This window comes from Gymnoscopelus microlampas, assembly GCF_963454915.1.
Source record: "Gymnoscopelus microlampas genome assembly, chromosome: 5".
In the NCBI taxonomy this organism is placed as follows: Eukaryota; Metazoa; Chordata; class Actinopteri; order Myctophiformes; family Myctophidae; genus Gymnoscopelus; species Gymnoscopelus microlampas.
Window position 1 is genome coordinate 10,066,069 of NC_139942.1, and position 11,073 is coordinate 10,077,141.

Sequence of the window (11,073 nt, forward strand, 5' to 3'; positions counted from 1 at the left end):
GAGCTCCGGTGCTGAGTGGATCAAAACGACCAGCTGCGACACATCACACACGGACATTCAGGAGAAGTGAACGCACTCCACGCTTGTCTCTGGCAGTTTGTTTGCAAACGATTTATACATTTTAGACATTAAATATGCCATGTGGTTGCTCAGTCTTCATTAATTTCACATCAACAGCTAGTTTAACACTTTGTTACTACTACTTCTATAGCAGTGCATTTCTGTTTTATCTCGAGTGGTTTCGGGTATGTGGCTACTCCACGCCTATTTTAGAGCACAGCGCGCTCCGATTGGGTGAACGATGTGTGCACTAGTGTCAAAGTTGAGGTTCTGTCAATGTTGACGCTAGGCCTACATTTTTTGTTGTCGAGCGTCCCAACGCTGTGGGAAAGCGTGGAGACGCTCTTCTACATAGACTTTGCATTGAAATTCGCTGCTCAGTCAGAAGGTGTTTAGTAAACATAAACAACATGTCTGAGGGACACTAATGTCATTTAATCACTTATTCATTTCTACAACCTTATTACTGTGAAGTGAATAAACATTCCAGGGGCATCATGTGATATAAGAATTATATTTGTAGTTATTATACAGCACTGCATCTGCTTTAATCTCCCTGCTCTTCTGCTGAGAAATGTCCTGTATATCCTGTGGTCTGGGAGGACACCTACTGGTGGACAGGTGGTACTGCCTGAAAGTCAATTTCTCCCCTGAGCAAGCAGGCAGGCTCTATTAACAGGTTCGAATCTGGGTAAGACATGAAAATTACAGAGAGCAGCTTAAATGTAAATGTCAAATTCATGTCAATTACACATATAGTGCAACATGCTTTCATAGATAGATAGATAGATAGATAGATAGATAGATAGATAGATAGATAGATAGATAGATACAGTAGATAGATAGATAGATAGATAGATAGATAGATAGATAGATAGATAGATAGATAGATAGATAGATAGATAGATAGATAGAATTACTATCTACTATAGTGTATTGCACTGAAATGAACTGTAGGCTACTGTGTAAAAATGTCAATTTCATAATTTAATTAGTTTTAATAATAATGTTTTAATTAATAAATTATAATTTTAAGTTATTATTTCAATAAAGGCATTTCTTTGAATTTCTCAGATATTTTAGGCAGAAATAGAATCAGACAAGCAATAGTATTGGGTTCTGTCTCATGTCAAGAAAATTCGACAAAGTTGCTTGTTTGGAGATTTCTTAGAATTTTAGATCATGTTCTGCATTTTGATGGTTATGGTGTTAAAATGTAAAATATTCTAATATTATAATAAACACTCTAGGCTAGGGCTGGGCGATATGGACAAAATTGAATATACATTTTCCTTTTTTTCTCCCAAAGTTTCAAAAACAGCCAATCTACAAGCTTGCAGCCTGAGCTCGTAGGTCGTCTATTTTGGCTATTTTGGGACGTTTTGGAAAGATTTTTGAAAGTATAAAATAAGTCTAAAACCAGGAAAAGACAACACTTTTGCCATATCACGAAAGTATGCCATCCAAACTCCCAGATGATGTCTAGTCTCATATGACCATATACAGTATAGATATAATATGGATGTTAGTTTGGACTCATGTGTAGCTGTCTCCATATCGTTTCTTCCCGTCACCGATCAGCTGTGTCTTCTCACTGGATTTAGATGGCTGCTGGACCACTGGGGTGTCTACATCTGCACACGACAAAGACATTTTTTAAATACATACAAAATATGTATATTTAGTAAGTTTCTAAGTAAAACAAAATAAAAATGTAACTGAAAAAGTCTCCTCACGCACTAGAAGGACAATATCAGTCACCAGAAGCAGGGACATGTGTTTTCAATGAGTATAACATTCATTAGAAGGACAATATCAGTCACCAGAAGCAGGGACGTATGTTTTCAATGAGTATAACATTCATTAGAAGGACAATATCAGTCACCAGAAGCAGGGACGTGTGTTTTCAATGAGTATAACATTCATTAGAAGGACAATATCAGTCACCAGAAGCAGGGACAAGTGGTTTTTTTTTCTTCTTTTTTTAAAAGGTTTTTATCCCACGATTTTGTAACACATTTTCACCCAGTGCCAATGCCTAAGCTTGTAATCCTGGGCGCTACTCTCCCTCCGCCAGCCTGGGGAAAGCCCCCAACTGAGCTCATGCTTCCTTCAATGCACGAGGAGTGAGCAGGCCGGGGAGTTTTCAACGAGTTTAACATTTATCAGAAGAACAATATCGGTCACCAGAAGCAATGGTTTCTAACGTGGTTAACATTATCATCATTTACCATAACATGTCATTAACATTAATCCTGTCCACCCACCGGTGTCGTCGCTGCGAAGCTCCTCCTCCAGGTCCTCTGGTGACAGATTGCATTCTGGCTCCGCCCCCTCGCCAGGAGGCATGGGCTTCAGCCGGCCACAGCAGCAGTTACAACAGCAACACAGACAGCAGAGGCAGTAACAGCCTGTCAAAATGCCACACACTCCAAATAGAGCCTAGACAGACAGACAGACAGACAGACAAAAAAAGTACAAAAGTATTGGCGACAAAGTATACTAGTACTTAATATGCACAATATCCCATTTCACATGATTCGAAATGTATAAAAATCCTTTGAAAATAGCAGATCTACAAGCTCACAGCGCGTCGCTTTGCGACACGTTGTGAGCTATTCGGCTATTCTCAAATAGCCGCGGCTGAAGTGGTTAATGTATGCTTTACAAAGTAACTAGTAACTAAAGTTTTCAAATAATTATAGTGGAGTAAAAGTACAATATTTGCCTCTGAGATGTAGTGGAGTAGAAGTAAAAGTATTGAAAAGACAGACAGACAGACAGACAGACAGACAGACAGACAGATATGTACAAATATATGGTCATGTAAATCGACACACACACACACACACACACACACACACACACACACACACACACACACACACACACACACACACACACACACACACACACACACACACACACACACCTACCTTGGCCCACCAGGTGGACAGCATGAAGTAGGTGTTAACGTTCTCCTCTCCAAACTGCTGAGCGACGTACAGTCCCAGAGAGCCATAGGAGTCATAGATGTTCCTCTTGGTGAGATCGGCGAGGACGGAATGAGCGCTGTTCAGCTCCTTGAACTTGTCTGACGCCTCTGGGTTGTCTGGGTTCTTATCAGGGTGATACCGCAAGGCCAGCTTCCTGTACGGAGGTCAGGGGGTCAGTGGTGAACAGTGGTGGAAAAAGTACTCAATTTTTTTACTCAAGTAAAAGTATCAAACATTGCAGTATTGACAATACTGCAATGTAGAACTTCTCTGTTACAAGTAAAAGCATGGAATTAAAAATGTACTTGGGTAAAAGTACTTTCCTTCTTAGGTCATACCTTGCTTCTCTATCCTTAAACATTCCTTGAAGGTTCCTTGTTTTAAAAATCTTTTTGTACGGTTTTACATTTGACAAGATCCATGCATTTTTTAATGTAATTGTAATTATTGCTCTTTTTTTGCAGTGTGCATACCCTTTGTAGGGAGCTCTCATAAGTGTTTCCACAGACTTCCACACAATAATTAAGGTATGGTAGTAAAAGTGCACAACAAAGAGTGTATAATGCTTTTTGATTCAATATGTCCTTAGCTTTGCCCAAAATGCCAATGCTCCTGGCCATCTTAGCACAGATATGCACAGATGTGGGTGGGCAACTTTGATGATGGAGAGGGCCACTATGTTTCCACACTCACTCCAGAGGGCCACATTGCATTTACTGTTGGGCAGACACCTCTTCTCTCTGTTACTTTTTTCGTAAATTAATGCTGTACGCCATTCTATGTCAGAATCAGAATCAGTTTTATTGTCACTTCCACAATACACACATACAGCGGAGCAAAATACAGTTCTCCACAACTCATGGTGCTTTCACATTTAAAAACAATAGACACATTAAAAAGAGGCGAGGCCGTTAAAAACATTAAAAAGTAGAAAGAGCAGACAACATTGGTAAAACAATAAGTGCTGGTACATTCAAAGCGCAATATTGGTAAAGTGCTATTCATCCCTCAAGATGTTCGTTTTGGGGGCAATATGTGACGAGCATTCAGGGTTCTGATGCCTGTGATGTCGCAGTGCGACACGTTTTGAGCTTGTAGATCTGCTATTTCTGCTCTTTTTGAATTGGAATCCTGATATGTTTTTGCTTTTTGAATTAGAATCCTGAAAAGCAACATTTTTATTTAATTTCAAATGCATTTAGTTATACTTATGTTAACTTTATGAACTTAAATATACAAATACATTGGACATAAAAAAGACAATAGGATTTTAATACTAGTCATTAAGCTACTAATATAGACTGAAGTAATTAAAGCGGGTCATGTTTGCAATTGTAACAGCTGAAATCAATAATATATCAGTATTCCGATATTAACCTGCGGGCCGCATTAAGTAAAGGGCTGAGAGTTTCCCATGTATGGTCTAATATAACACCCCCCCCAAAAAAATCATACACCCTTTCTAGCTACATTTTCAATTTACACGTGAACAATTTGATTAATTGTATACGGTTCACAAACAGCATAAAGTTTAAGGATAATTTTGTTGTGTCGAACCAGCATTTTAATCTCCTAATTTCCTTATTAACCACATCTACAAGTTGCTGCAGGTCATTCAAGGCATGTGATCCTCCACAAATATCATTAATATATAAAATAAACCGTTTGGGGCCCAAGACTGCATGACCCCTGTGGGACACCACAGGAAATATTACCACACCTGGACTTATGATCTGTTTAAATTGCTGCTGTTGTTGATAATACTGTTTAGTATATTCCACATGCCTTTGATATTATTTGTGTTATTCTCTAATATTTTGGCATAATAATTCATCTTGCATACCCTCAAGTTACTGTGCATGCTCGATCACTTCCAATTTCACTTGTTTATCCTGTATACTGTATGAGTTCTCTGATTGTATTTTCCATTGACTAAAGAGCTGGAGAGACAGGGAGATCGCTGTTACTGAACAAATACTCTATAACAAAGATTGCTATCAGAATGTAGAGCCATTTGTATGGGAGTGACCAATATATGAGAATGTGTACAGTCTAACTGCAGTTGGGGAGTGTATATGGCTACTACTATTTGTATTATTATATTTTTTTTTTCCTAATTGTTGGTTGCTGGCTTGTTGTTTATGTCTATTTTGCTTTTTGTGTATATGTTGCCTTATGTGTCCTGTATTGAGCACTTAATTGTTAAAAACAATACAAATATTGAAAGAGAATGTAGAGCTCTTTAACACTTATTTAACAGAACTGTAACACTCACACCACCTTTAACCACTTGAACCTTACATACTTAGTTCACTGGCATTCTCTAGTATTTCCTTGATTAAAATAAGCAACCTACAAGCTCACAACGAGTTATGAGCTTGTAGGTCGCCTATTTTCTCAGAATGTTCACCCCAGAATAGGGACGCTAGGGTTCAGTTGGTTAATTAAAGGAGTAGTTCACCCAAAAAAGGACTTATTTTCTATCAATTACACAACCCATGAAGCCTTGAATTCATGGAGATATTTTAGTTTGTGTTGCATTCTTAAGCCAATATTTTTTTTTGAAGAGGCACAAAGAGTCTCCTACTGAGTCTCAGTCTCCTATAACCGATGACCCGGTCATCAAAATGATTGGCTTATGAATGCGACAAAAACGAAACAACCTCCATGAATTCAAGGCTTCATGGGGTGTGTAATTGATAGAAAATAAGTCGTATTTTGGGGCGAACTGACTCAGCTATTCAAACAGGCCAAAATGGCCGCTACCTGTAGGCCTTCTTGATGTCATCGTGGGTGCAGGTCTTGTCCAGGCCCAGCACCTGGTACAAAGACTCTCCTGAGGTGGACAGAGTTCGCTGTCTGGACTCAGACATCCTGCCCACATTACCTACAGAGACAGACAGACAGACAGACAGACAGACAGACAGACAGACAGACAGACAGACAGACAGACAGAGACAATTGGCATATTATGAGACAATAGGCTCTATGCACAGCCGCCATGTTGGAAAGAACAATGGAACCATGGTTCCATTTGTACACTCTCAAAGTTATGGGAGTCCTTGAAATTAAAAGGTTTGAGAACCACTATGCTACACTAAATGGAACAGAGCCTTCATTAGAATCATTGGTAACACCTGTGAACAAAGTAAGAAGAGGCCCAATTTCTTTCCAATATGGCTGCTGTGCATAGAGCCTATGGGCCCCTGGGCACAGACTTGTAAAGGCCCTCCCTCCCACTGGTACACTGACGTAGCTAACAACACAAACTACATTTACCTGTATAGCATGTCAACAGCATCAACAGTTCATACAACATAATAACCTCCAAGATAATATAACTCATGTGTCATTTATGCACCGTCTCATAGTGTGTCGCCGAATCTGAAGAGAAATAGACGATCTACAAGCTACAAGCATGTGACTCTTTCTGAGCGTGTAGATCAGCTATTTTCCATGCATCACAGATTGTCTCTAATATGTGCAATCAGGCTTACATACTAAACAAGACTCTCACTTAAATATGATGGTTTGGTTCTTGTGACATCTACAAAGTGAATGTTTAGGCTATTCTTCCAGTATAGGACTTCTTTTGGGGTTCTGTTATTGGCATGAATGACTAAGCCCTTTGACAAGAAATGTAATGTTATAACTGTGACAATTCATGTCAAGACTATATGGCTTAGGGGTCTCCTGAGCTCTTGGGCCCCTGGGCAGAGGCCTGGTAGACCTGTTCAGTAATCCACTCCTGTCCACCTCCATTTTCTAACCTATCTTCACCTGATACTTGGCTTGTCTGCCCTAACAGGCCGTTCCATGACGGAATTGTACGCAGTTTACTAAAAGAAGAATATAAGTACACAATAATCAACCACACACACACAGCAGCAGGTACCTGTTGGCCTCGGTGACCTCGTTCAGAACTCCGCCGACGTCTCGCTTTTGTGTTCCTGAATCCAAACTTATACAGCTTCTTCTTGGAGTGTCGGTTGGTAACTTTAGCGTTGGAGCGGCTTGGTGTTGGTTAGAGGTGGATCATCAAACATTCATCAGATGGGCTCTGGTTTCACACGCAGCACGGCACCGCATGCAGCCTCAAGACTCACCCTGCCGCTGTCACAACCAAACTGGTGACATGTCCAGTCATGGGCAGTGACTAGAGCGGGAATCGGGAGGTTGCCAGTTTAATCCCCGGCTCCCCACGGGTTAGTGTCAAAGTGTCCTTGAGCAAGACACTGAACCCCTAACTGCTCCCGATGTGCAGGTTGATGCCTCACACGGTTTCCTTTGCTGTCGGTGTGTGTGTGTGTGTGTGTGTGTGTGTGTGTGTGTGTGTGTGTGTGTGTGTTTTGTTAGAACGTCTAAGTTTAGACATGGGTTTGGTGGTTAAGGTTATAATTAACGTTAGGGTAAGAATGGTCATCAGCATTAACCACTTGAACCCTAGCATCCCCAGTGTAGCCCGAGGATACGATCACCTTCCTAAAGGTCCCATAAGAATACGATCAACTAAGTATAGGGTTTAAGTGGTTAAGTGACAGCGACTCAGGCAGTGTAACAGCACAAAGTTAATAATTTAATTTAATTTAATAATAAATAAATCATATTATTGAATAAATTATGCTGAAATGTCAAAACAGCGACCTCACTGGAGTCACAGTATTGTACAGGTAACCAATGTGAGTGTAACAGGTAATAGGGTTGATTGGGTTTCAGCCATGAGACGCTCCGCTAGCTGTATTGTTGTTAAGGAGAGGAGGTTGCTATGGCAACCTGTGGAGTAAGGAGGGGCTTAAAGGGACAAGATAAGATAAGATAAGATAGGATGAGATAAGATAAACTTTTATTGATCCCTGTGGGGAAATCCAGGTGTCGTAGGCAGCACTAATAGCAGTAAGCACAGGATACTGTAGGTGCAGGTAAAAAAAAGAAATAAAATAACTATAAAATAACTGTTTCTGACTATATCAAGAAGCCTTGTTCCAATAAAAACCTGGGGGCCTGGGTCAGGTGGGCCGTGAGGATATTATGGGCTCCCAAAATAATCGACAAAACACAAAAACGTGATAAAAAATGTGTGTTAAAAAAAATCTTTAAAACCGTGAACAATTTGTTTTCATTGTGATACCGATAAACAGGAAGTTACAGTATACTAGGCTAGTTCCATTGATCCAACACAATCAATCGATTGATCATTCAAATAAACACGTTCTGAAAATGCACACGGCCCACCCATCTGACCACTTAACACGGCAGCCGAATGGCATTTTCTGGAACGCGTTCTTTTCCACAGTCATGCGTTTCTTCCGTTGCTGTTGGCATCGTCCAATAACACGTGAGTCCCGACGGCTCCAGACCGAACTGAATCACTGCGAGCTTGCATAGCGTCTTCAGACTAGGACTTAGGTCTAAGATGTACAGGTCCTCAGGCGTGTGTCCTCCAAAGAGGATGACGCAATCCCCCACCATGCAACAGCTCATCCAACACATCCGAGACGGGCTTTTCCCCTTGGGCTCAACCTTCGTCCAGCAGAAGGTCTGTGGATTGAATTTCCACACGTCATTGAAGGTCATTGAACTTTCCTGAGGAGAGTTGTTTCCACCAAATATGTACAGCTCTCCATAGTAGACAAAGGCCGAATGACCCCAGCGTCCTTCCGGAAAGAGCGGTGCGGAAGGCGTGCTCAGCCAGCAGCTGGCCTCTGTGTCAAACACTCTGACCTTGCTGTAATTGCTCTCGTCCTCGTCCATGCCTCGGCCCCCGAATACAAACATCTTTTCCCCTATGATGGTGGCAGTGTGACAATCTGAAACGGGTGTCGAAGTGCCTCCGGTGTCGATCAAAGACCAGAACATTGTGGCGGTGTCCAGCTTGTAGATGTCATTAGTGTATCGGGTCAGCATGTTGAATCCTCCAAAGATGTACATGACCTTCCCCAAGACGCAGGCCGAGTGGCCGCACCTCGCCTCCGGAAGAGTCTCGGAAACCTCGGGCCGGGACCATCCGTGGGTGTCGACGTGAAACGCATAGAGCACGTTGCACTTGTTCCCGCCGATATCGACAACCCCGTTGCCGGTCTCCTTTATTTCAAAGTCCTCTACTCCCCCCCAGATGTAGATGACGTCTTCTATCAGCACAGCTGTGTGGCACACGCGCATGGAGGGAACCTCGGGTGGACATTCTCCTGTTTCGGTCGTCACCGGGGGCAACATCACCCAGCGCAGAGACACCGCGTTGAAGACCAGCACGTCAATCTCATCCATGTTGTTGTAGGTTTCCCCAAGACAGAAGCCTCCGAAGCAGTACACCTTGTGCCCCAGCGCCACTGCAGCATGGAGGCTTTTCTTTGGTCCTTTGAGGTACACCGTCCATCTCAACATTTCGCAGACAAGTGGAAACGTGAATCAATGTAAACTCTAAGTCGTGCTGTGTAAAACAATAGTAGGATTGCGAGCGTTTCCACTTATATAGTTACAGCGGCACACATGTCATGCGACACCTGGCCAATACGTACCGCTAATGGGTTTGCAAATCCAACACATTCTCACAAATAGTAGTCCTACTGCATAGTGATGAATTGGGGGGTAAAGATGACAGGGCTGCAAATATGTGACGAGTCGGGATACAAAAGTGACGCTAGACGTGGCCAAGTAAGTGATGAGATATCATTGAATGGCGCTTCAAAAAACATATAAAACAGAGGGTGGAACAGTGAGCTCCGTATCTCACTGTGATAAGACGCAAATGGACCAAATAAATGGTTCTATTTGCCCACTCTTAGAGTTAAATTTAAACAAAGGATTTTACAGTGCAGGGGTCCCAATGCATATCAAGTTGGGGGTCATTGAAATTAAAACAGGTTGAGTATTACTGGTATATTCAGATGGTAACTGTGAAAGGCAATGTTTGCATGCTTTGAATTGTGTCAGATATCTTTATATTTTCCTGCCAAGATATCCGGAGGCCGGAGGGAATTATATTTTCTGGCTTTTGTCATAAAAAGACATAAAAAACTACCGGCCTAATGCAACCTCTGAGCTCTGACGTACACGCACGCACGCACGCACGCACACACGCACACAGGCACACAGGCACACACACACACACACACACACACACACACACACACACACACACACACACACACACACACACACACACACAACACACACACACACGGCACAAACACACAAATTCATATAAAGGCAAAGGCCTCTTGAGGGAGATGGGGTGGGGGCGAAAAAAATCGACCAACAGGTTAAAAGCAGTTACAACAAAACACAATATTATAAACCACAGTACAAGAATAAACAAGAATAAACACAAGAATAAAAATCATTTTTTTCCTAAAGCGTGTGTTTAAGCTGCATGCCAAATACAAATTATGTGGATGCAGTTGGGAGAAAAAAGAGAAAGCTTTATTATTATAATAATAACGTTTTTTATAGCACTTACTATGAACAATTACAGAGTGTTTTAGATGTATTTTGCTATTTTGGCTATTTGAGAATAACTGATCTAGCTCATAATGACTCGTGATGCGATTCGTTGTGAGCTTGTAGATCGACTATTTAAGAAAAAGAAGCACTTTTTTCTACAATAATGTGGATTTGAACAATTTTGGGAGGATGAGGTGAAATTGAGTAATTATTGATGTAGGCTATTACTACTACTACTACTACTACTACTACTACTACTACTAATAATAATAATAATAATAATAATAATAATAATAATAATAATAATAATAATAATAATAATAATTATTATTATCATCATTATTATTATCATCATTATTTAATACATGATTAATTAACCGTTCTGGAACCACTCGGTGTTCACTACTGGCGTTCACAGGGCGTCAACCAGACGTGACCGATAAGCCTGCTTCCTATCCTAATAAATAAAGCATCCTGTTCTGGTCTACAGCCCGCCTACTGCATCCGGTCATTTCCACATCCAAATAGATGCACCCACACGGGCCGTTTCCGTTTCCGCTCTAGGCCGGATTTACAA

At 41.3% G+C, this 11,073-nt stretch overlaps 1 protein-coding gene across 1 annotated transcript; it reads right to left on the reverse strand.

Annotated features, from left to right (window-relative positions):
- Positions 1-1,596: 1,596 nt before the first annotated feature.
- Positions 1,597-7,042, reverse strand: dnajc5b (DnaJ (Hsp40) homolog, subfamily C, member 5 beta; the record flags this gene model as incomplete). Its single annotated transcript, XM_084056550.1, has 5 exons — positions 6,952-7,042; positions 5,823-5,943; positions 2,997-3,210; positions 2,328-2,502; positions 1,597-1,694 (listed from the first exon to the last, which is right to left on the reverse strand). Exons 2-5 carry the CDS (start codon positions 5,927-5,929, stop codon positions 1,597-1,599), a joined length of 594 nt encoding a protein of 197 aa, XP_083912676.1. The 5' UTR covers positions 5,930-5,943; positions 6,952-7,042.
- Between the last annotated feature and the right edge of the window lie 4,031 nt (positions 7,043-11,073).